The sequence below is a fragment of the Oryctolagus cuniculus genome, chromosome 3 (genome assembly GCF_051225735.1).
Source record: "Oryctolagus cuniculus isolate XC-2025 breed Fujian yellow rabbit chromosome 3, ASM5122573v1, whole genome shotgun sequence".
Lineage (NCBI taxonomy): Eukaryota > Metazoa > Chordata > Mammalia > Lagomorpha > Leporidae > Oryctolagus > Oryctolagus cuniculus.
The window spans coordinates 124,861,853-124,887,923 of NC_142869.1; the positions used below are offsets into that span (position 1 = coordinate 124,861,853).

A 26,071-nucleotide genomic window follows, 5' to 3' on the forward strand; every position below is an offset into this window, starting at 1 on the left:
CCTGCTAGTGCACACTCTAAGTTGCAGAAGTGATGTCTCAAGTACTTGGCTCCCTGCTACCCACATGGGAGATCCAGACTGAGTTCCAACCTCCTGCTTTTGGCCTGGACCAGTCCTGGATATTGTGGTCATTTGGGGAGTGAATCAGCGAGTAAAAGATCTTGTTCTGTGTCTGTCTCTTTATCTATCTCTGCCATTCAAATAAATAAACCTAAATGATTAATCTAAAGAAAAAGAGTGTCAAAGACTACACATAGCAAATTAACCTCTCTGACCTTCCATGTGTTCATCTGTAAAATGAGATATATAAACTAAATGAAATCATTATACTTTTTTATGGATATGGATTCTTCAAGGATCAACTGGTAGCTATGGCTTCTACTTCCAGAAGGAAAAACAGTCCTGCACAAAATCGGAGGAGCTTCCTGAATGTCCTATGCCTGATCACCTGGAAAAAATAATACTATGGCCTCTTGAGTCTTCACTTTTTTGATTCCTGAAGCAACACTGCAAAGCAGAATAGGACGTCATTCCAGGTAGCAGAGAGGTCTGACTGAACCTGGATTCCAGCCCTTCCCAGGCTGTGAACTTGGGCTCATCACTCGCACACTTGAAGATGAGTTGAACACTGAGAATCATATTGCATATAGAATAGTCACAGGATTGTTTGAAAACAAGAAGAGAAAATAAACTTGAGGAATTTAATGCAGAGTCTAATCAACCTAATCACTCAGTAACTCAGCAAAAATGTACTTATAATTAGCATTAATTTTCACTATTCTCTGAGGTTCTGACTATAATATCTTCAGGTTAATAACATATTTGGTAATATCCTGAATATGATACCTCTGAAATCCAAAAATTAAATCTCTCTCTCTCTCTCTCTCTCTCTCTCTATATATATATATATATATTTCACCAAACAACTCAGGAAATGTCTGTTTTTGTCTCTGCCTAATTCATGTTGAGATGGATTAAAGAGCCCATTTGAACTAATATTATTAGGAAGCAGCAAGGACATTAGAATAAGAAATGGAAAGATTAAATCTCAATCACTTAAAGAATAGCATAATGATATATCCTGCTTTAGCTCACAAATAGTACTAGGATTATAACTGTACCTAAAAACTAGTAACTTTCATGTACTAAAAAAAAAAAGAATAACTACTTCCTAGTTACCCAAACCTTCAGCAAATTGCAACTTTTCCTTATGACTGCCACCATCTTTCCGACTAAATCTAAAGTCTGTTTGGAAAACTACCCCCTTTAAAAAAAAAAAAAGAATTATTTTATTTCTTTGAAAGACAGAGTTACAGAGAGAGGTAGAGCCAGAGAGAGAGATGTCATCCATCCACTGGGTTCACTCCCCAGATGGCCATAATGGTCGGAGCTGCGCTGATCTGAAGCCAGGAGCCAGGACCTTCTTCTGGGTCTTCCAGGTGCAGGGGCCCAAGCACTTGGGCCATCTTCTACTGCTATCCCAGGCCATAGTAGAGAGCTGGATCAGAAGAGGAGCAGTCAGGACTAGAATTGGCACCCACATGGGATGCTGGTGCTTCAGGCCAGGGCTTTAACCCACTGTGCCACAGCACTGGCCCTGGAAGCTACCCTTCTTTAACTTCTCATTTGGGTTTTAGAGAAAGCCAGCCCCATTCCCAAGCACTGAAGTGGCCCTGACATGAATCCAATCTGCAGTCTTTACTGTCCTGGCCATTGATTCACAGGGGCTCAGATGATTTGTTTATCAGAGAGTTGGTTGGGAAATCATCTGGGAAAGAGGTGATTTTTCATCCATGGCTATAGCTCTCCCACAAGCAAGGGCTAGCCTTGGACTAAAGAAGCACTTAAGATGTCAGAACAGAAAGAAAAAACACTCAGGCCACCAATAACGTTGCTCCACTTCTAAACCCATCCAGCCCATGTCCTGCGGATTTAGCCACCTGCCTCAGCAACTACATATTCCTATCATCCTATCTGCCAGTTCAGATTGGGTTTTTTGTTACTAGCAGTCAAACATATCTTGTTGGCATCTAGATGTCACCACTGTCATATTGCACAAGTAAGTACTGCAGGGGTTTCCAGAGGATCTCACAGATCAACACAGAAGAGCCTAAATCTAACTCCACACTGGGTTCTATGTATAACTAAGATGTTCCCACTGTGCCACACTGACTTGAGATACCAGTGACTGCACAGCCATTGTCCAAATAGTCTCTTTTTTTCTTTCACGGTCCCATCTAAAATACTGATACTTGAGTAAAGAGTCAAGTGTCTTCCTCTTCATAGACCACAGACTAATCGCAAAGAGTCACAATTCAAATGTCATCCTTAGATGTGATCCAGAAGGGAATGGGCTGAAAATTTCATGGAAACCTGCTGTTCCCTGCCAACAATTTGGATAGATCAACCTTGGAAGCTGCTGCTCAGATAGTTACAGGGAGCACCCTTGGGAATGGGAGTGAAATCTATTCTGAGCCACCGCATCTGGTAAAAGGCCATTTCCTCCCCAAGTAGCTGGTCTGTAGAGATTTCTTGCAATGGATGCTTTAGGGTACAAATCCCATCTGCCTAAAATGCAAACCACAAATGTAGCTTTATTTCTAAAAAGTAAGAAATACAAAATTTTCCTCCAGTTTGGGCATGTTCCTTTTTAAATATTAATTAAAAAAAGAGAAAATACAAATTTTGGCTCCTGCAATTTTTTTAATATAGGAAATCTTGTTGATTTGAAAAAAAGCTTTCACCAATTTGGCATCCATGGATTTTAATTTATTGTTAAATTTAATACCAACTTACATCAAAAACACCTTTTTTTTTGGACAAGTCAAAGGGCAAAATGCAGTATGACAAAGTACAAACAAATTGTACATTGATATGTAATTAACACTAAATCATCACTCATTACCTTGTGATAATATAGCGTGACATTCGCCACTGCTTTAATGAATCAGAAAGCCGTGGGGCCTGATTTTTATTAAATTTACATTGAGGTTATTATATCCGTATTATGAAATGGTTGGCACTGAACTCCACAGTTTTAGAGCCTGGCCGAGTTAAGTATGAGGGATCTTATTTCACACCAAAACCACAAGAGCTTCCTCCCATAAATAGTCTACATCCTTGGAGTAAAAGGAGGTGAAACTACCAATTATGAAGATATCCTTCCGTGTATGCGTCGTGCTGTAACTGCAAAAGGAACCCTTAGCTGCATCCTGATTTGCTGGCTACTTATACAAATACCTCCACCACCTCCTCCAGCCAGAGCTTATGTCTCCCTTTCTGGAACTCTCAAATTCCATTTTTTGCTGCTCAGACCCTACTTTCAAGGACATTTCATGCTTTCAGTCACATCATTATTCTGGCATGGTCAACTGCATCAATCCAAAAATAGAAAATATCCAGTTATACCAGAGAGATAGAACATCTAATAGTAAGCCTAAGTCCTCATGGTCATGAGCAACGAGAGCAAGGTGGCGGATAGTCCAACCTGTATATAACAATAAGTTATACACCGAGTGCAGAGGACCAAAAAAACAATAGCAAAAGTAACCAAAACTGCACCTGCTTTTATTACCACCATCAATTAGTAATTCTAAGCAATGCCAGTGATAATACATTCTTCTACAAAAAAAAAATTTTTGTTGGTCTGCTTAAACAGACACTGAAGTTATTGCTAATTTTTAATGATGCATTCAAAAACTCTTAAAATAGAATGTTTAGTACCTATCATTTAATAAATATATTTGGGGGGACATTAACACAGAGAACTCTAGATATACTGTTTACTTCTGAAAGTATAGACTTAAATACGTATGTCTGTTTTCAAGAATAAGAACTGAAGATCTGTTTTCACTGTTCACAATTTCAGTGTTATTATTGTTTAGTTCAGATCTGCTGTTGAATGGATGCATGTTAGGGAAAGAGCTGAAGGAATTCTAATCCCTTAGGGATTTTTAGGCTTTTACCTAACAGACTAGAAATGTGTATGATGAGCTTTCTGATGAAAATACATTAGTGGGGCCGGCACCACGGCTCAATAGGCTAATCCTCCACCTGCGGTGCCCACACACTGGGTTCTAGTCCCGGTCGGGGCACTGGATTCTGTCCGGTTGCCCCTCTTCCAGTTCAGCTCTCTGCTGTGGCCCGGGAGTGCAGTGGAGGATGGACCAAGTCCTTGGGCCCTGCACCCGCATCAGCACAGTGTGCCGGCTGCAGCGGCTACTGGGGGGGTGAACCAATGGAAAAGGAAGACCTTTCTCTCTGTCTCTCTCACTGTCCACTCTGCCTGTCAAAAAAAAAAAAGAAGAAGAAAATAAAAGAAAATACATTGGTAGACTTTTTTTTTTTAATTGCAGAGATTTGAGAGTTTATAGAACCAATCATAACCAAGCACATGGACAATTTATCATTTTTGGAATTTACTATAAAATGATATTTTTATGAATCTTTACCAGACATATCTTTATATTTAAAGTCTCCTATTCGCATGTCCGTGACTTCATGTGGAAATTGTTTTTGTTTTTGTGTGTTTTTTTTTTTTTTTTTGACAGGCAGAGTGGACAGTGAGAGAGAGAGAGACAGAGAGAAAGGTCTTCCTTTTGCCATTGGTTCACCCTCCAATGGTCACCGCGGCCTGCGCACTGCGGCCGGCACACCGCGCTGATCCGATGGCAGGAGCCAGGTACTTATCTTGGTCTCCCATGGGGTGCAGGGCCCAAGCACTTGGGCCATCCTCCACTGCACTCTCTGGCCACAGCAGAGAGCTGGCCTGGAAGAGGGGCAACCGGGACAGAATCCGGTGCCCCGACTGGGACTAGAACCCGGTGTGCCGGCGCCACAAGGCGGAGGATTAGCCTAGTGAGCCACGGTGCCAGCATGGAAATTGTTTTAATTTAAAATGAATAGAAAGTATTCTTTGGTCATTAAGACAGAAGATAGATGGGGAAATTAAGACTGTACTCTGTACACTCATTGGAACATGACCACATGTAGAAAATTGATTTTGACAAAATCAAGAACAAATCTTCAGAAGTAGCCTCAGAAAAAGAAATTTTAATGTTATTATCACTGGAGCATACCAATATGTAGCTTTTTGTCCATTTTTATGTAAAGTAGAATTGATCTAAAAAATAAATTAGTGTACTTTTTGTTCTGGGAAAACATATATACTATATGTAAATTTGTATTACATATAAAATATTCTGTAATACATTACTCCCCATGTAGGATCTCTGTCCTTAATGTGCTGTATAATGTGAATTAATGCTATAACTAGTACTCAAACAATACTTTACACTTTGTGTTTCTGTGTGGGTGCAAAGTGTTGAAATCCTTACTTAATATATACTAAATTGATCTTCTGTATATAAAGGTAATTAAAAATGAATCTTGATGTGAATGGAATTTGAGAGGGAGCAGGAGATGGGAGGATTGCAGGTGGGAGGGAAGTTATAGGGGAGGGGAGCCACTGTAATCTAAAAGCTGTACTTTGGAAATTTATATTTATTAAATAAAAGTTTAAAAAATTATATTTTATCATCCTTATTTATATTATTTTTTGTTTGACTTCATGATTGTTATTGAATATAATTCATATGCAATGGATGAATGTTAGAAAAAGAACCACACTCAGCATCAAATTCACCAGATATATCACTGTTCATGAGGACGTTGCAGAATAAACATCACCCTTCTCATTGGGTCATCACACTCTCCGAGCAGTGTGAGGAACATCAGGGAATTAGTTTTGAAGAAAAAGCACAACCAAAGGGTATATTCAACCTGTGAATAGAACACATCCTGATAATCATTTCTTCTTTCCATGTAAAATGTAATGAGAAAATCTTGTGGTATATTAACTTTATTAAAGTTGCAGGGAAGAAATGCTTGTGGCTCAGATAACAGACAGTGTAACAGGAATCCATGGGCACTTTGGAAGGCACATATTGTGATGAGAGGATGATGCATTAAATGCTGAAAAGACATTATAAGTGGTAAAGCCTTTAGAAAAACATGAAAGTATTACTGCTAGTTTTACCTACCCCCACTGAGATTAAATTGACAGTACACGTTTGCACTAGCGGTTGGTAATAGAGGTAGATGTGTTCTGATGACCAGTTACATTACATTAAAAAATGAGGGCACTTACAGCTTAATTCAAGTCGGATAAAGTCTTTAATGCCAAGATTTTCCAAGAAGACTCCCGATAAAGCCGTGGTTTTAAAAAAGAAGGAGATGTCAGCACTGAATTCCGCATGGAAGGTAGGGAAGTGGAGGTAAGAGGCTTCTGTGTAAAATGAGACGGCATTCCAGAAGTGTCCTGCAAATGAGAAGAGCTTTCAGCATGTGCCATCATTTTCAAGGGGGGTGGGATGCGTTGGACACATGGATCAGTTTCAAGACTCGGGGCCAATGCAGGGGAAAGGGATAAGGGAAGAGAAAGCATCTTGTGCTCAGGTAACGCAGAGAGAAAGCTTGTTCCAGCATAGTACTCACGGTCACCATAGCAACGCAAGGGGCCAATCCTCCAAGCGGCTTCTGAGTTTGATCTGTTGGTAGCAGTGATAACTATCTGAGTGACAGGCAAGTGGTCTTTGAAGGAGAGAAAGCCAGTGTCATTTGTCCTGCAAAACATAAATTTAAGGAAAAAAAAATGAGGACAAATTGTGGATAATCTAGGGACTCTCTGCTTAGACCCCTGTCTGAAAAACAGATTCTGGTGGTTGCAGGAGGGCAGCCATGGAGAGGGATAACACAAAGCCTTTCATCTCATGAATGTGCATGAAAGGCTGGAATGCCAGTTACAAAACCCATGGCTGGCTGCCAAAAACAAGTGGATTTTGCACCTTCCTAAATGTGTGTACAGAAGCACAGTTTACAAAAATCGCTGTGGCTCCTTGTGGCTAAGAGCACTCCACCTACTCAAAGATGTGCTAACACGACATCACACATCTCCTCTTTTTCACCATAAGGAGATGGGCTATCTTAATAGTTAACTCAAGTAGGCATCACAAATCCCATTTGAAAATTACTCCAATGGAGTTTTTCAGCCACCTCCCAACAGGTTTTCATCAACTTTGGATGCTTCTTATCACATTTTAGCTCTAGGAAAAACAAGTCATGGTGGTGAGGGCTGTGTTGTCTTTCATTGTGTTCTTCATTTTAGTGATCTTGGCTTTGTTTTTGTTAATTACACAGATAAGGGGTTGACTAGTCACTTTTTCATAAGAAAAATTTAAAAACAATGGGGCTATATCCAGCTCCCTGCTAATATACCTAGGAAAAGAGCTGACAATGGCCCAAGTGCTTGGCTCCTGCACCCAAGTGGAAGACTTGGAAGCAGCTCCTGGCTCCTGGCTTCCATCTGGCCTAGTTTCCACCATTGCAGCCATTTTTGGGGGGCGGTGAACCAGTGGATAGAAAAATCTTTGTTTTTCTCTCCCCATCCTCCCTAACTCAGTCTACCAAATAAAATAAATAAAACCTTAAAAAAATGTTCTCCCTGATCGGTGACGACTGACTGAACACCAAGAGGGAAACCTGTTGGAGTGAGGTGGACACTATGGGAAATGGTGGCTTGATCAGCATAGCCCTGACTGTTAATGAACAAGTAAATAATACATTATCCCTCTTAGTAAAAAAAAAAAAAAAAAAAAAAAAAAAAAAAAAAAAAAAAAAAAAAAAAAAAAAATGGGACTGAAACCATTGTGTTTGTCCACTTTTTAATTAACTTTTTAATAGCCAATTTGGTCAAAAGTAAAAATTAGAGAAAAGACTCTGGTGTTGAAGTATATTGATTTTGAGACCGATATGTAAAGGGGTAGGTATTTTTTTTCTCACACAACACTCCTCTATGTAGGGTACCATTACCCTAATTTAAAATGGGAAAACTGGAGGTTCAGAGATACTAAATAACTTGTGTGAAGTCAGGGGACAAGTCACATTCTTGGTATCCCCAGCATCTATCCTACATCCTGAAGGACAGAGCCTTGTAAGCATGCAGAATCCTTCTGGAATCCTAGGTGCACCACCCTAGTGGTGATAGTCTGGGTAAGAGATCTCCCTGTGCTCTGCTTTAAAATGAAGATAACATTTACCTCAGAGCAATATTGAAAGGATGAAATGGAGTTATGTAGTCACTTAGCATTGTCCCTGATCTATGGCAAATAAAAAAAAAAAAGGCAGTAGCGACATCTATTTTATTTCTCTTCTTTGTTCTCATACCACTCTGAGGCCTTAGGCAAGTCAACTCATCTTCTCATGCATCTTCCTGTGATTCTGTATGGGACATTGCATATTGTGCAGCATGTGTGCAAAATTAAGCTTTAAAATGTATCACCCAGCTCATGAGATTTGCGCAAAAGCACATATTAATTAATTTTGATTATAAATAAACATTCACCCGCACACATATATCTACAGGTCTATTCACCAGATATCTAAAGAAACGCATTACACAGTATCTGTAATTTGAGTGTCTGTATTCAAAGGTCACTCAAAAGATCTGGAATAAGGCATTTGTCACATTTTAAAAACACATCTGGGTGCATAGACAAAAAAATTGAGATTTCTCATTTCTAATATCTTTTCAGAGCCAAAGTGGAATGAAAGCCAAACCCAAATTCTCTCCTGGGGAAATTCTGAAATGCTATTGGATTTTATTTCTCTCCATTTTCATTTTCAAGGTGAAAATGGTAGACTTTGATGTCTGTCTGTCAATGCTAACTGCTGCATTCCTTATGCCCTATGGCATCTTATCTACATCAATTTGATGTCTTTCTGCCAAAGTGTTGGGATATACAAATAGTACTCTATGAATAAAAATATCTTCCAAATAACACTGAAGACAATCATATTTAATTTGATGATTGAATGCACAATGCCAAGAATAGTTTTTATCTGAAAACTTAAGCAAAAAAAGTAACTATCTAAAGTTGCTTAAAGCAAAAAAAGCACATACAAACTCACACGTCTATAGAGGCCAGGCAAGTAATAGAAATGGGTTCAAGCAGCTTTGCATTGGTTAAGAAAAGGAATCTGGAAGACACGTTCAGTGGGACAGGGGGAATAAGACTGGTAGATGTCCCTGCATAAAGGGAGGCAGTGATCGCCATTAGTAAGAGATAACTAAACCACTCATGAATATGGAATTTTTTTTTTTTTTGACAGGCAGAGTGGACAGTGAGAGAGAGAGACATAGAGAAAGGTCTTCCTTTGCCACTGGTTCACCCTCCAATGGCCGCCGCAGCTGGCGCGCTGCGGCTGGCGCACCATGGCCGGCGCACCGCACTGATCCGATGGCAGGAGCCAGGTACTTATCCTGGTCTCCCATGGGGTGCAGGGCCCAAGCACTTGGGCCATCCTCCACTACACTCCCTGGCCACAGCAGAGAGCTGGCCTGGAAGAGGGGCAACCGGGACAGAATCCGGCACCCCGACCGGGACTAGAACCCGGTGTGCCAGCGCCGCAATGCGGAGGATTAGCCTAGTGAGCCGCGGCGCCCGCCAAATATGGAATCTTAATGTGAAACATTTTCACCTTTTAGATCATGGCAATGAATTTTAAATTCACAGTTAAATAAAGAATGACAGTATGGTGGGAATCAACACAGTGGCCAATGCAACCCACATAAGGTCTGTGTTCAGTGGACAGGCAACTGAACCATCCAGTGAAACTTGCATGTCATTCATGCTCATAGGGTAATATCGAGAAGAAGCCTGGATTTAATTCAACATAGGTATGACAGAATTTACTACAAAATTTCAAAATATTTGAGATGTTAGGGAGGGTTTAGTCATAATAAAGTGATGTAAATCAGGGAAGAACCTTTTTTTTTTTTTTTTTTTAACAGGCAGAGTGGACAGTGAGAGAGACAGAGAGAAAGGTCTTCCTTTGCCGTTGGTTCACCCTCCAATGGCTGGCATGGCCGGCGCACTGCAGCCGGCGCACCTCACTGATCCGAAGCCAGGAGCCAGGTGCTTCCTCCTGGTCTCCCATGCCGGTGCAGGGCCCAAGCACTTGGGCCATCCTCCACTGCACTCCTGGGTCACAGCAGAGAGCTGGACTGGAAGAGGAGCAACCGGGACAGAATCCGGTGCCCCGACTGGGACTAGGACCTGGTGTGCTGGTGCCGCAGGCAGAGGATTAGCCTATTGAGCCCCGTCGTCGGCTGAACCTTTTTTTTTTTTTTTTTGAAGATTTATTTTATTTATTTGAAAGAGTTACAGAGAGAGGTAAAGACAGAGAGAGAGCTCTTCATCTGCTGGTTCACTCCCCAGATGGCCACAATGGCGGGAGCTGTGCCGATCTGAAGCCAGGAGCCAGGAGCTTCTTCTGGGTCTCCTAAGTGGGTACAGGGACCCAAAGACGTAGGCCATCTTCTATTGCCTTCCCAGGCCATAGCAGAAAGCTGGATTGGAAGAGGAGCAGCCGGATCTCTAACCAGTGCCCATAAGGGATGCCAGCTCTTCATGCCGAGGTTTAACCCTTGTGCCACAGCGCCACCCCCAAGGGAAGAACCTTTTGATAGGCAGGGAGCCTATAGTTACATGTTTGACTTTCTTCAGCCCAAAGGCACATGCTTTGCAGACCTTGATTTCCTCTGGAATGATGCACAGTAAAGTTGAGAGGTGACTGTGTGGTGGGAAAGCATGTCTGTTGGGAACAGACTGACATGAATCGAAGTCATGTGCATCATATCCTGCACATATATGTGTATGTATACTGTATGCACACTTGTGTGATACCACCCTGGGCCTTGGTTTCCTTATCTTATTTTTTAAAGATTTATTTAACTTATTTGAAAGGCAGAGTTACAGAGAAGCAGAGGCAGAGAGAGAGAGAGAGAGAATGAGAGAGAGAAAGAGAGTGAGAGAGGTCTTCTATCAGCTGGTTCACTCCCCAGATGGCCGCAAGGGTCACAGTTGGACTGATCCAAAGCTGTGCCAATCCAAAACCACGCCTATCCAAAGCTAGGAGCTTCTTCCAGCTCTGCAACCACACCCTAATGCAGCCCATCAGTGCATTCTGAGCTTGGTTCTCCATTTCCATTCTTTTTTTTTTTTAAGAGATTTATTTATTTATTTATTTGAAGGGCAGAGTTACATAGAGGGAGGAGAAGCAGAGAAAGAAAGAGAGAGGTCTTCCATCCAAGGTTCAGTTCCCAATTGGCTGCAATGGCTGGAGATGCGCCAATTCGAAGCCAGGAGCCAGGAGCTTCCTCTGGGTCTCCCACGCAGTTGCAGGGGCACAAGAACTTGGGCCATCTTCTACTGCTTTCCCAGGCCATAGCAGAGAACTGGATGAGAAGTGGAGCAGCCGGGTCTCACATGGGATGCCAGCACTGCAGGAGTTGGCTTTACCCACTGTCACAGTGCTGCCCCATTTCCTTATCTTTTAAGTACTGATAATAAATATTGTACAAGCCAAGGTGAATAGCTTTTACCCCAAGTCAGTATTATACTTATTTGCTACTGCACTAACTCATACTTAGCAGAGACTCAATAAGAAGTTACTGAAATACTAACATTTGAGATAGAAGTGCAAAATACAAAAAAATATTTTAAAAGAAAATGACAAAAGAAATCCTCTATTTTAATGAATGATCAGGACAGTCAGAATTTCCCGGTAACTGAGATTGTAATGGTACAAGAAATAAGTATGGAGGCCTTAAAGAAACATGTTTGGGTATTTTTCCAAAGGAAAGGAAATTAGCGTTTCAAAGAGAAACCTGCACTTCCATGTTTACTGAAGCACTATTCACAATAGACACAATATGGAATCAACCTAGGTGATCCAATGATGCATGAATGGATAAAGAAAATGTGCTTATGTATACACAATGGAATAATATTCAGCTATAAAAAAAGAACAAAACCTTGTCACTTTGAGTAGCATGGATGAGATTAGAGGATATTACATCAAGTGAAATAAATAATGCCCAGAGAGAAAATCACTGCATGTTCCCACTTATATGTGACAAAAGTAGAGTAGAATAGTGATTATTAGAGGCTAAATAAAGGTAGAATATTGATTATTAATAAGAAGAATTGGGGAAGGAATGAGCAGGGTACAGGAGTGCAGCTGCATAGGAAGAATAACTTTTATTGTTCTAGAGCAGAGTAGGGCAACCTATCAAAACAGTTACCTATCTCAAGATAGCTAGAATAAAGGATTCTGGATGTTCCCAATACAAAGAAACGATGAATGTTTGAGGTGATGGAAATGTTAATTACTCTAACATGATTCTTTTTTTTTTATTTTTTTATTTTTTGACAGGCAGAGTGGACAGTGAGAGAGAGAGACAGAGAGAAAGGTCTTCCTTTTGCCGTTGGTTCACCCTCCAATGGCCGCCGTGGCAGGCACTCTGCGGCCGGCGCATCGCGCTGATCCGAAGGCAGGAGCCAGGTGCTTTTCCTGGTCTCCCATGGGGTGCAGAGCCCAAGCACTTGGGCCATCCTCCACTGCACTCCCTGGCCACAGCAGAGGGCTGACCTGGAAGAGGGGCAACCGGGACAGAATCCGGCGCCCCAACCGGGACTAGAACCTGGTGTGCCGGCGCCTCAAGGCGGAGGATTAGCCTAGTGAGCCGCGGCACCGGCCGAACTCTAACATGATTCTTACATATTGTAAACATATATTGAAGTATCACACTGTACCCCCTAAATACGTTAAATTATTATGTGTCAATTAGGAATAAAATCTTTACATAAAACAGAATATGTGTGTTGAGACAAAAATTCAAATGTTCTCCAAAGCAAAGGGGTAGCAAAGACTCAGTCAGTGTGTTATCTTCTCATGAACTGAGTCTTGGAATTTTATCAAATCCTAAGTACACAGTGAAGGCAAAGACTCTTGGTTACATCCTCAGAGTGAAATGGGGTGAGATGTCACATATTGGCATTTATTTCCTTCAACCAGCTTTGGTTAACAGATGCTCCTTAAGCTTCCTTTAGAACAGTCATTTGCTTGAAGCTTTAAGAGAGATAATGTTTTTTCTTTCTCCTTTTTATACCCTTCCCTTCTCCAGTCATTCCCATGTAATAATTAATGCATTATGTAAATGGGAGACAAGCCAGAAAATTATAGAAAGAACTCAAGATCTCAGATCTCTTTGAAGTCACTGTGTGAATTTTAGTGACTTTAAACTCTCGCGTAGGTTACAGAATGTCCTCCACTTCGTGTGGCTGCAGAGAAGGCGTGACCATAAGATGCCTGAACTCAGCTCTTAACTGCTATAATGAAGCTTGCCAAGAATTCTCTTAGCTTTAAGAGGCAATTATTGCCCTTCTTCCTCCATACTTAAAGACGTCCAGATACCAAAAAGACCCAGGGGATTAGGTGACAAGACACTTAAAATGAGCAAAGGAGTCATTTAGCTGACATCAAAAGCAAATGCAAAGATTTGACTGTGGTCAAACAAATAGGTCTATATCACAATAATATCCATCCTGCTGTGCACTACAATGACCAAAGCATATCTAGAATCTTGTTTTCTGTTCTTGGCATAAGAAATTCAAGGAGGAAGAAAATAAAATTGGGGAATGCATCTAAAAATTTCAAAATGTATATTTCTTTTTCTTGGTAAATACTCTAGAAATCTGAAACCATAGGGCTCTTCACAAGTAGAGATGAGAAAACAAAAATTGTTCTTGGTATATTAACATAGCCATGGCTTACTCAAAGTAGATTTATTATTAAGAAATTAAATTAGCCCGCAACACTTTAATTCTTTTTTTAATACTTTTTTTTTTTTTTGACAGGCAGAGTTAGACAGTGAGAGAGAGAGAGACAGAGAGAAAGGCCTTCCTTTCCGTTGGTTCACCCCCTAAATGGCCGCCACGGCCAGCGCGCTGCGCTGATCAGGAGCCAGGAGCCAGGTGTCTCCTCCAGGTCTCCCATGTGGGTGCAGAGCCCAAGCACTCGGGCCATCCTCCACTGCACTCCAGGGCCACAGCAGAGAGCTGGACTGGAAGAGGAGCAACCGGGACAGAATCCGGCATGCTGACTGGGACTAGAACCTGGGGTGCTGGCACCGCAAGTGTAGGATTAGCCAAGTGAGCCACCCTCAACATTTTAAATGTATGTAATGTATTAACACAGAAGATTTTTGAAGGCACAATTGGCTTACCATGCTCTGGGTATAAAAAAAAAAAAAAAAGAGTTGGCTGTGCCATAAATAATACCTTTCTAGACTGAGATCAGTCTTATTCAAGAAGCAAGTAGGTTAGACATCAAAACTACTAGATTGTATAGCACATGCTTGTGACTCAACACATTCAGTTGCTAATAACTCCAAATATGTAGCTCTAATTCTCAGGAACAAATGAACTTCATGTTTTCCAACTCCACTTATGTCACATAAGTCACATCAAATTTCAGGACAGGTCCCCAATATGCTACATACTTCATTCCTACTCTGTACAAAGATTACTTTTGCATACAATTCTTTTTGATATTTATTCATATATTGATTTTAGCATGTATAATCTTTGTTTCCCCATTGGTAATGGGAAGATAGTACTCAGATAATAAGTTCAACATTAATCAGCAGTAAGCAAGGCTATCTAAAAAGTTACACTATCTGGGTTAGGTTTTTAGCCTAGAGGTTATGACATTGGTTGTGAGGCCCACACTCCATATCAGAGTACCTGGACTCAAATGCCCGTTTCATTTCCAATTCCAGCTTCCTGCTAAAGAGTAACCTGGGAAGCAATAGGTGATGACTCAAATAGTTGGTGGATTGAATTCTTGGCTATGAACTGGCCCAACACCAGCCATTGCTGGCATCTGAGGTGAGGGAGTGAACTATTAGATGAGAGTTTCATCTGTCTATCTCTGCTTTTGTCTCTGCCTTTGTCTTTCTTCTTCCCAATTACATTAAGTAAATAATTGTTTTTTAAAGGTAGACCAGCTCTACCCATTGTGACTGGCCCTGTTAAGTCCATGGCTAATCCTTTATCCTGCCTTTTTAATCCCATCTCCTGCTTTCTCAGGGTACTCCTCTTTCAGTTCACATCTCTGCTTTTCTGTACATTCAACTCCTCCCTCTCACCTGGCTCTTTGGGCTTCCTCAGTCCCACCTAACTACTCTTTGTCCTCTCTCCTTCTCTGACTAGATCCAAGGTTTTCTTAGATAATTATCTGTATTCTTTCTTTTATCTCACCTTCTGTTCCATTTCCTCCTCAATCTACCAAAATCCACCCTTTCCTTTTTCTTTCCCAATGAAATTGCTATTTTTCATAGACTAGGTCTGCTCCTAACTTACCTCTCTTTGTTGCAGTAACTGGCAGTGTCACTTTCTTTCTTGTTACACACACACATACACACACACAAATTGGTCTCCTGATACGCTAGGGTACTTCAAAAATTTTCTTGGAAAATGTAGTTAATTGCTGTTTCTGTTGGTACAAAACATTTGGAAATTCATTCCTAATTTTTTCATTATACACAATTTCCTTGAACTTCTTGAAGGCCTTCACATGCATGGATTTAAAATGCTCCTGCAAAGAAGTGGCCATCAAAGAAGGATGTACTTTTCTCTAAAAGGATGAGAGAACTTCCACTTTGCTTATGGCCTTGTTTAAATACTGACGAGTTTGTGGATTCAAAAGGCTTCCATAGCCCATGTAGCTCATGTCAAGAGCCTCAGGTGGTCACTGATGTCATACATAAGAGCACTAATTATTAAATTAACAACAGGAGTCACTGTGCACTTACTTCCCATGTACGACCTCTGTCTTCAATGAGTTCTATTATGAATGTTAACTGTAAAACTAGTTTTCTTTGTGTATGTGTGTTTGTGTGTGTGTGCAATTGTTGAAATCTTTACTTAGTACAGAGATGGTCTGCTGTGTACAAAGTTAATTGAAAATGAATCTTAATGGAGAGTGGGACTTGGAAGGGGAGAAGGAGGAGGAGGTGGGGTGAGAGGAAAGGTATGGTGGGAAAAATCACTGTATTCCCAAAGTTGTACTTATAAAATCTGCATTCCTTAAAAAGTAATTAATTAAATATTTAACAAAAAAGGAAAAAAAAGTTCCTGCATCAAAGTAAGTTTGTCTTTCAATTCTATTAAACTTTTTTTTTTATTATTCGACAGGTAGACTTATAGACAGTAAGAGAGACAGAGAGAAAGATCTTCCTTCTGTTGGTTCCCCAAATGGCTGCCACGGCTGGTGCTGCACTGATCCGAAGCCGGGAGCCAGGTGTCTCCTCCTGGTCTCCCATGCGGGTGCAGGGGCTCAAGCACTCGGGCCATCCTCCACTGCCATCCCGGGCCACTGCAGAGAGCTGGACTGGAAGAGGGGCAACTACGACTAGAACCTGGTGCCCATATGGGATGCAGGCGCCGCAGGCGGAGGATTAACCTGGTGAGCCAAGGCACTGGCCCCAATTCTATTAAACTTTTTTTTTTTTTTTTTGACAGGCAGAGTGGACAGTGAGAGAGAGAGACAGAGAGAAAGGTCTTCCTTTGCCATTGGTTCACCCTCCAATGGCCACCGCTGCAGGCGCACCGCACTGATCCGAAGCCAGGAGCCAGGTGCTTCTCCTGGTCTCTCATAAGGTACAGGGCCCAAGCACCTGGGCCATCCTCCACTGCACTCCCTGGCCACAGCAGAGAGCTGGCCTGGAAGGGGGGCAACCGGGACAGAATCCGGTGCCCCGACTGGGACTAGAACCCGGTGTGCCGGCGCTGCAAGGCAGAGGATTAGCTTAGTGAGCCACGGCGCCGGCCTATTAAACTTTTTACTGTCTGCTCACATATTCATCCAACTGCCAACTATCCGTGTCCCTTACATGTCAATGGGCACTTCAAACACATGAACAAACATCCCCTACTCATCACTTCACCTGGGGCACCTTTCCTCTGGTACCTGTCTGTGCTCCTCATCTGCATGAATGACTGAACACTCATTGCTGAGACCACAAACATCTGTTTCTCCCCTCTCTCTTACTTACTCACTTACTTTGGACTAACAAGTTCCACCAGTTTCACCAGTGCTTTACCATCATCTTCCCAGTCTCTTTAGTTTCTTTCTAGGCCTTGGGGATGGATTCCAAAACTAGCTCCCTTCTTCAATCTCTCTATTTTCTTTCTCCTCCCATTCTTCTTCTTACTATTCCCAGAAGGAGATTTACAGAATGTAAACCATTATTCAAATTGCACTGTTTAAAACCTTTTAAGGGTCTCTATCTCTTGAAAGTAAAGACCAGATTTCAATTTATTTGACAGAGCAGAGCGTACAACATAATGCTATTTGAAATTGCTGTGGCTTTTGACAAAGGAAAACTCATTCTAAAAGAAAATTATTCTTAAGTCAAAAGCACTGCTAGAGTTTAGAACTACTCATCTTGGAATGTAGTGATGGGTCCCAGGGACAGGTGAAGGCTCACATCCATGGCAATGAGTGTGGGAACTGCCTCATTCTTCTTTTGGCCACTGGTATTTTAACATAAGGTTTCCCACACAATCTCGATTAATCCTGAGAACAGCTCCATGACAATGTTATAATAATCACCTAAAGGACAGGAAACTGAGGTTCTGACAAGTTTCAAACCATCGCAGTGTGTATCATTTGCAAATGGATAGATCAGAGTTGGAACTTGGATTCAGTTCCCGAAACATTTGCCTATAATCCCATGTCCTTCCGCGGTTCCCATACAGAGAGCACAGCAAAATCTGGGGCTTCTCGTGTCCAGCTTACATCTTCCCAGACAGGGCTGAAATGACAACACCAGGCTCTGCCTCCTTGAGCTGCCCTTGGTCACTTTCAGGCTGACCATCCCCATTCCATTCACACAGGCCTGCTCCATGCAAGGTGCAGTATAATTGATTAGGTTTCAGTTTACTAACTGGCAATCATCTTCCAGCCCAGCATGCTCTGAGACCCAGTTGGGTCACCTTGACAAAGGTTCTGTGAGTCCACACACTCTTCAATTACACAGTTACAAGCAATCTCTTGGTTTATTTCTATTCAGCACATGTGGCAATTTTTACAGGTGAGCTTCTCCCCCAGTCAGGAGAGAAGAGCCCTCAATCGCCCAGAATTTGGTGGTTGAATGAAATCTGATTGTACTGGCATGCTATTACTTCTGTTACATCATTTATTTTATTGCATATGTGTATCATTTTCTTCGACATTGGTTTAACACCTATAAATCAATATTGCCTCTCATAGTTTACTTAAGCTATTAGGAAAATAGGGAAAATAAGAAAAATATTGACATAAATGTTTGAGAACTACAAACCACTTTGCTAAATACACAAATTATTGCTAACTCAGCCAGCACTCCTGAGAGATAGATATTCTCCTTTTTATAATAAACAGGAACCTGAAGCTCAAAGAAGCAACATGATTTAGACTCTGCAGTTAATAAGTGACAATTGCAGGATCTGAGCAAACCATTACATAATAAAATGTTACTTGGAGATTCATTAGCTTTTGCATTCAGAAAATGATGGTGCTGCCAGCAGAAATAGCTACAATTGTGTGTGTTCTAAGCTTATCCCAGGCATTAGCTTGTAACACTTACACAAAATACCTACAAGGCAGATGTGCTCAGGAGGTAGGATGATTTCCTCTTCTTCTACACAATAAAGACTCTACCCTTTCAGCAAAATGAGATTCATTTGTAGTTAGTCTACTGCATTGCCATGGACAGCAGCAGTAGCAACAAGTAGGGTAGAAGTGGCTGGAGCAAGGAGCAGATAGCAGTACCCCAAGCTTCCCATTCTGTCTTGGCTGTTCCCTGCAGTCACACTGAGCTAAAGGTTCTGCCAAGCTAGGAGTGAAAAGAGATGGTCATGAACCTCTCCCTGTGTGACTGTGTTCTGAATCTTGTGAGTTGTGGACATCCCAGAGATAAAGCCACCTCTTAGGGCTCAGGTTTATTTCAACCCACAGGGGCAAGATCGCCAATCCCAGAATTACAGCCAGCAAGGTCAGGATAGCCAATTCCATGGCCCTTCAGGAGTTTGACCACATTTAGCAAAAGTAGAAAGTGCAAAATCCAACAATTTTAAATTAAAATTCTAGTCTATAGAAATAATTGAAAACTGGGGGATGGCATTTGACCTAATGGCTAAAATGCTGCTTTAGACACCTGCAACCCAATCAGAGTGCCTGGGTTCAAGCCCAAGATCTCCTCCCTACTCCAACATTTGCTAATATGCACCCTCAAGGCGTCAGTTGATGGCTCAAGTACTTGGGTCCCTTTCATCCACATGAGAGGCCCAGACTGGGTTCCCGGCTCCTGATTTCAATCTGGCTCAGCCCTAGCTGTTGGGGGCATTTGTGGAATCAAATAGTGGATGAAAGGTATCTCTCTCTCTTTTTTTTCTCTCTCTCCTTTCTCTATAGTCCTTTCAAACAAATAGAGTAAACAATAAAACATATTGAATGATGACTCTTCTCTATTAAAAATAAATAGAAAAATGGAAAAAAGTATAAATCAGACTTAAAAATTTTCTTAGGAATATTGTATCTAATAGTGAAAAGTCATGTACAAATCAAATATTCAGTATAAAGGAATGGTTAAACAAGCAGTGACACAAACATACTATGGAATTCTATGTAGCATTAAAATTGACAAGTGCATTCATTTCTGATTTATGTAAGGATGCCAAGGAAAAAAAATCTCTAAGGTTTATTTTTATTTTATTTTATTTTAAACCCAATTCACGTGGGCTTCTTTTGTGTCTTTTTTTTTTAATTTGACAGAGTTATAAACAGTGAGAGAGAGAGAGAGACACACAGAGACAAAGGTCTTCCTTCCATTGGTTCACTCCCCCAATGGCCACTACCGCCAGCGCTGCGCTGATCCGAAGCCAGGAGCCAGGTACTTCCTCCTGGTCTCCGACGTGGGTGCAGGGCCCAAGCACTTGGGCCATCCTCCACTGCCTTCCTGGCCACAGCAGAGAGATGGACTGGAAGAGGAGCAGCAGGGACTAGAACCCGGCGCCCATAAGGGATCCGGCGCTGCAGGCGGAGGAATAACCAAGTGAGCCATGGCGCTGGCCCCCTCTAAGGTTTATTTTATTTTAAAAAAGCAAGTTGCAAAATAATATGCCTAATTTTAACCCACATTTAGTAACAACTGAACAAGCACAAGTTTGTCAGTATGGGATGACTGGAATGATTTATACACAGAATATCTTACACACTCCAACTGCTATGTCTCAGAGCAAAAGTTCACATGTAAAGCAGAATTAATGCCTTTAGGGCTGATTCTGAAGCCAGAGTGCTGTTTAGGACATCCACCATTCTATGAGTCTGCTGAGTATCTCACTTCCCATGTTGGATCACTCTCCCCTTTATTCTATCAGTTAGTATTAGCAGGTACTAGACTTGTTTATGTGCTCCCTTTGACTCTTAGTCCTTTCATTATGATCAATTGTGAACTGAAATTGATCACTTGGAATAGTGAGATGGCATTGGTACATACCATCTTGATGGGATTAAATTGGAGTCCCCTGGTATGTTTCTAACTCTACCATTTGGGGCAAGTCAGCTTGAGCATGTCCCAAATTGTACATCTCTTCCCTCTCTTATTCTCACTCTTATGTTTAACAGGGATCACATTTCAGTTAAGTTTCAACATCAGCCCTAAAGGCATTCCGATCTGGCTGAAAAGCCCATGAGAGTATTTCAGGCATGGAAAGCCAAGACACTCTGGCAAAAAGCAAAAACAAAACAAAACAAAACAAAACAAACAAACAAAAAAACAAACCTAAATGAAAGATCTCTGTGAGTGAGATCCCAGTGGAAAGAACAGGTCTTCAAAGAAGGAGGTACCTTTCTCTGAAGGGAGGAGAGAACCTCCACTTTGACTATGACCTTGTCTAAACAAGATAAGAGTCGGAGAACTCAAGGGGCTTCCATAGCCTTGGAAACTCATGACTGGTGCATAGGGAGATTACTGATGCCATAGACAGGAGTGTCAATTTGTAAAGTCAACAACAGGAGTCACTGTGCACTTACTCCTCATGTAGGATCTCTGTCCTTAATGTGCTGTACATTGAGACTTAATGCTATAACGAGTACTCAAACAGTATATTTCACTTTGTGTTTCTATGGGGGTGCAAACTGTTGAAATCTTTACTTAATGCATACTAAACTGATCTTCTGTAAAAAAAAAAAAAAAAGAAATTATCAATTCCCAACTTGACTCTCACTGGGATTAAACATGACAATAGGTCTGATCTGATTTCATCATCATTTAAAAAATCATTTATTATTTTTCACTTTATGTTTCTGTGTGGGAGCAAACTGTTGAAATCTTTACTTAATGTATGCTAAACTGATCTTCTGTATATAAAGAGAATCGAAAATGAATCCTCATGTGAATGGAAGGGGAGAGGGAGTGGGAAAGGGGAGGGTTGCGGGTGGGAGGGACGTTATGGGGGGAAGCCATTGTAATCCATAAGCCGTACTTTGGAAATTTATATTCATTAAATAAAAGTTAAAAAAAAGCAGAATTAAGACTATTCAAAGTGGTAATCAGGTAGGAGTTTCTACTTTTTAATTTAAAATTTTTCAAATATTTGAGTATTTTAAAATAAAGGTATTATATTTATTCTATAATAAAAATTATCCTTTTAAAAATAGGAAAAAATAATCATCTTTATTTATTAAATGCTGTTGACCCAAAGTAAAAACTCTAATCAAACTACAAAACTGACAAAGAGGGGATAATACATGTTACTGATTTAGATCTGAGTGAGAGCTTTTCTCAGCTGGGTAATCCATGAACTTAGTGATAAGTAGGAAAATTAAAATAGAAACCAGGAGTCAATCATTTGCTCCAGTGGATAATACAATGTTTAGGAAGCTGCACCCTGGATTGAAGCACCCAGATTCTAGTCCTGGTTCTACTCTTGATTCCAGCTTCCTGCTAATGCATACCCTAGAAGGCAGCTTAAGTACTTAGTTTCATGCCATCTATGTGAGAAACCTGGATTTAGGTCTTGGCTCCTGGCTTCATGCTGGCCCCATCCTTGCTTTTGTAAACATTTGAGAAGTAAATCAGCAGATATGAGATTTTTGTCAGGCTGTGTTTCTCTCTGTGTGTCTTTCTGCTTTTCAAATAAGTAAAATAAAATCAAAATCAAAACCTCATGACATTTTTAAGAAAACTTATAATATTTTGTATACATTTATGCATGCAAAATCTTCATCTTGATATTGATTTTGAATTCTATCTCCCAAACAATTTCTACAATTGCTCAAATAATGAGACTTTACAGACAATTTAGCTATGGTATATTTGCAGAGATCAAGATAACTGATATAATAGCAATTTCAGTCTACATCTTTAATTGTTTCCTGCAAGTACAAAAATGAGCATTTCACAGCTATATTTTGTTTTCCAGAACCCACGGATCATAAACTATTCATATTAGTAATTTTTCCAAATAGATGACAGAGTGGTGGCATCATCAAATAAAAAGAAAAAAAAATCCTCCTTAATGATACCCTTCACAGAAAATCAACTATTTTACTCCATCTCCAGTTCTAGAAAGTAACAATGTGACATTTTGGGTTAGAATTTTCAACATGTGATTCTAGTGTGCTTTTTTTGTCATTTTTGCATTTCTTCTTTTTTGAATGCACAATCCCTTTCTATTCTTCGACTAACATACATGATAAAATATACTATCTTTAAATATTTGTGGTAAGTATTAGGCCTAGTAGTAGAGATGCTGCCTGTGACAACTGCTTTCCGTATTGGAGTGCCTGTATTCCAGTCCTGGCTCCACTCCTTATTCCAGCTTCTTGTTAATGCACATCCTGAAAGGTAGCAGGTGCCGACTCAAGTTGTCGGGTCCCTGCCACCCATGTGGAAGACTCAGTTTGAGTCCATGGCTCTTAACTTCAGCCCAACCCAATTGTGCCCCTTGTAGTCATTTGGGGAGCGAAGCAGAGGATAAGAGATACTCTCCATCTCTCCATCTCCCTACTTTCAAATAAGTTTTAAAAAATTAAGTCTGAATCCTGGAAACATACAAGCCAGGAACAACTCACCCCAAAATGTACACTGTAAGGGAAATTTCAATGGCTAAACCAGTAGACAATAACTAACAAGTGAAAAGCATATTTGACCAGGTAGAGAGGATGAGACGGAAGGAAATCACACCATCCAGCCATCCAGCCATCCAGCCATCCATTCCTCCACCCATTTATTCATCTACTCATTCAGCATTGAGTGCTTGAAGAACCTATCATGTAGGACGTTTTCTCCCCCATTCAAAGTGCTGGCCCTGATTATATTGCTAGGTGTATGTGGTACATCAGGGATTGGGTAAAAAAAAAAAAAAAATACAGTTCTTTCATCATTTCTGTCTGCTTAGGGAGAACTCATGTCCAAAACTCAATGGGCAGTAGAATAATTCATAAACAGATTGATAAGTAATAAAATGCGCACAGTGGAGATTGCACAGCGTTAGTTTTCAACAAGGGAGACGGCCTTGGTGTGCCATGAGGGGAATTTTCCTTCCCCTCAGGACTCAGGAATGGAGCTCCAGTTCAGGATACTACCCATGTGAGGCCCCAAAACTGCACCCCAACTGCACTGAACCTGGGAGTTACAGAGAGGCAGGCTTTGTCAGAATCAAAGGAAGTCTGAGACACCAAAGAACAGACCACATGAGGAAACAGCTAAGCCCTGAACTCCTAGGAGGTACCCAGCATTACCTCATGAAGTCGCTTGAGAGGGAACTAAAGGCCTTTTTGTAAAGCAAACCTGGGTCCTGGAAGAGACATGCATTTAGAAGGAAAACAACTCAATTTGAAGGCAAATATATAAGAAGAGAACTTTGGAGCAATTGGTCACTTCCAACTACTTTCTAAAACTGATTAACCGGGGGCCCGTGCAGTGGTGCAATAGGTTAATCCTCCAGCTGCAGCACTGGCATCCCATATGGGAGCTGGTTCTAGTCCCTGCTGTTCCTTTTCTGATCCAGCTCTCTGCTATGGTCTGGGGAAGCAGTAGAAGTTGGCCCAAGTGCTTGGACCCCTGCACCCATGTGGGAGACCAGGAAGAAACTCCTGGATCCTGGCTTCAGATTGGCCCAGCTCCAGGCATTACAGCCATTTGGGGGAGTGAATCAGTGGATGGAAGACATTTCTCTCTATTTCTCTCTCACACTGTAACTCTACCTCGCAAATAAATAAATAAAATCTTTAAAATAATCAAATAAAATTGATTATTTCAATTGACAAAAATTGGACATGTTGATAGCATAAAATATTGTCAGTGATGTCTGTGTGTGTGAATTGTGGGATGGCTAATTAACAAGTTACCTCACATGGAAGCAACATAGGAGTCCATCAGGGGATGAATGGATAAAGAAAACCTGGTCTGCAAATGCACTGGAATACTATCCAGCCCTCCACCTAAGGAAATCCTATCATTTACAACAATATGGATGAAGCTGGAGGACATTATGTTAAGTGAAATAATCCAGGCTCAGGAAGCCAAATAACCACTATTTGATAGCTGAGAGACAGTCAATCTTCAGACAAAAGTGTTCAAGTTAAACTTTGCAAATATTCCTTATGAACTTGTGAAAGGCAAGTAACAACTAGCAATGAAGCAAATAACAGAGAATCCTAGGCTGGCCATGGCCTGACCTACCAAGAGGTAGAGAGGTAAAAATACAATCAACAGAAGCCATTCAACCTTTGTCCATTCATGAATTCAGCATGCATTGAATCATTTCTCTGTGGTAGAGGAAGAGAATCAGCAGCTAAAAAGGGACCTTAAACTCCAGGATTCCATGACTAAAAAATATAACATCCCCTAAAAATATTCTGTTCTTTAAGAAAAAGAACAATGTGTTTCCTTTTTGGGATTATCAGATGACCCGAATTTAAACTCCACATCATTCTCTCCTCCTATTTTGTGCCATATCACTTTATCCAAGGGCACAGTAAGGGCAAGAGTCAGAGAACAGACTTATAAAAATCAAATAAATATATCTGCATTTTGTTCTAAAATAAATAAAAGAAAGTTCTACTGTTAAGCAAGAGAGCCTCCCTTTAGTTCAGCTTGGTTCAGGTCTTGAGCCATCACCAAGAGGCATAATTTGCAGGTTCCCCTGCCTTCCACAACTCTGCACCCCAGATATGCCTTTCTTACCACCTGCCACATAATTTAACTCTCCCTTTTCCTGGGATATCTCCAGGGGTTTTCGTTTTTACTCTTAACAGCTCATCAGTGTAAAGAAGTTGCTGGAGAAGACACCTGGCTGTTAGGATTCCTGTGGGTTGGATGATTAAAATGTAGGCAAGTTCCTTGGCACACAGTCATTAACTAAATTATTATTCATTCAAGTTCTATTCATTGCTTATTTTTCCTTCCTGTTGAATTCATTGCCTTGGACAGAAGCCCCTGAGAAACCAGCTTAATAGGACACTAGACTCATATGTCTAATGGATGCTTCGTTCTGCTCAAAGAAGGAAATGTGCTTAACTGTTCACTGAGTGACTTCTCATTTCTCCCCACCTCCTCATCATCTTCTGAGCTGCCTTATTTTCACCTGCTCTTGCAAGACTCTCATCTTCCCTATTTACTTGGGTCTCACTGAAATGCATGACAGCACATTACTCAGTTACAGAAGTTTATTAAAACAGAACAAAGCATTTTCAATAAGCAGAGCCTTGAGTTGAGCAGGGAGGGAAGGGTCCCTGATCAACCTGACTTTAGCGAAATAGAGTACAAGCTCTGTGGTGATAGGAATTGAGAGATTCTGTGGGAGTTCTCTACAGCATCCTCACTGACTAGCCATGATGGAAAAAGTCAACACTAGCAGCTCCATTGCTGTGGTCAGATACAGCATGCAGGATTCCATGGGGTTCTCAAGTTCATACCCTGGCCAAGTTCATTCACCAAGCCACTAACCACCTCAGAGACTCAGTTTCCTTTGCTAGGGAAAGGAGACATAAATCACACCTGAACATTATTGGGATGTTAACAACATGAGTCATAGGTTGCAAAAATGTGAAGATCAGTTTATGATAAGCAGCATTTTTTAAATGATAATATAGCCTTAAGGTGGTCATATATTAA

At 40.9% G+C, this 26,071-nt stretch overlaps 1 protein-coding gene across 2 annotated transcripts in view; it reads right to left on the bottom strand.

Annotated features, from left to right (window-relative positions):
• CNTNAP5 (contactin associated protein family member 5) overlaps nucleotides 1-26,071 on the bottom strand; it is a 991,178-nt gene that overhangs the window by 152,280 nt on the left and 812,827 nt on the right. Inside the window, exons 15-17 of one of the 2 annotated variants that reach the window (XM_089329361.1) lie at nucleotides 6,496-6,623; nucleotides 6,149-6,319; nucleotides 5,849-5,973 (exon numbers count right to left, since the gene is read on the bottom strand). In XM_089329361.1, the coding sequence (XP_089185487.1) occupies nucleotides 5,894-5,973; nucleotides 6,149-6,319; nucleotides 6,496-6,623 (379 nt within the window). In that variant the 3' untranslated portion in view covers nucleotides 5,849-5,893. Of the gene's footprint in view, nucleotides 1-5,848; nucleotides 5,974-6,148; nucleotides 6,320-6,495; nucleotides 6,624-26,071 lie in introns of those variants that run through there. The other variant, XM_051848810.3, reaches the window with a different exon arrangement.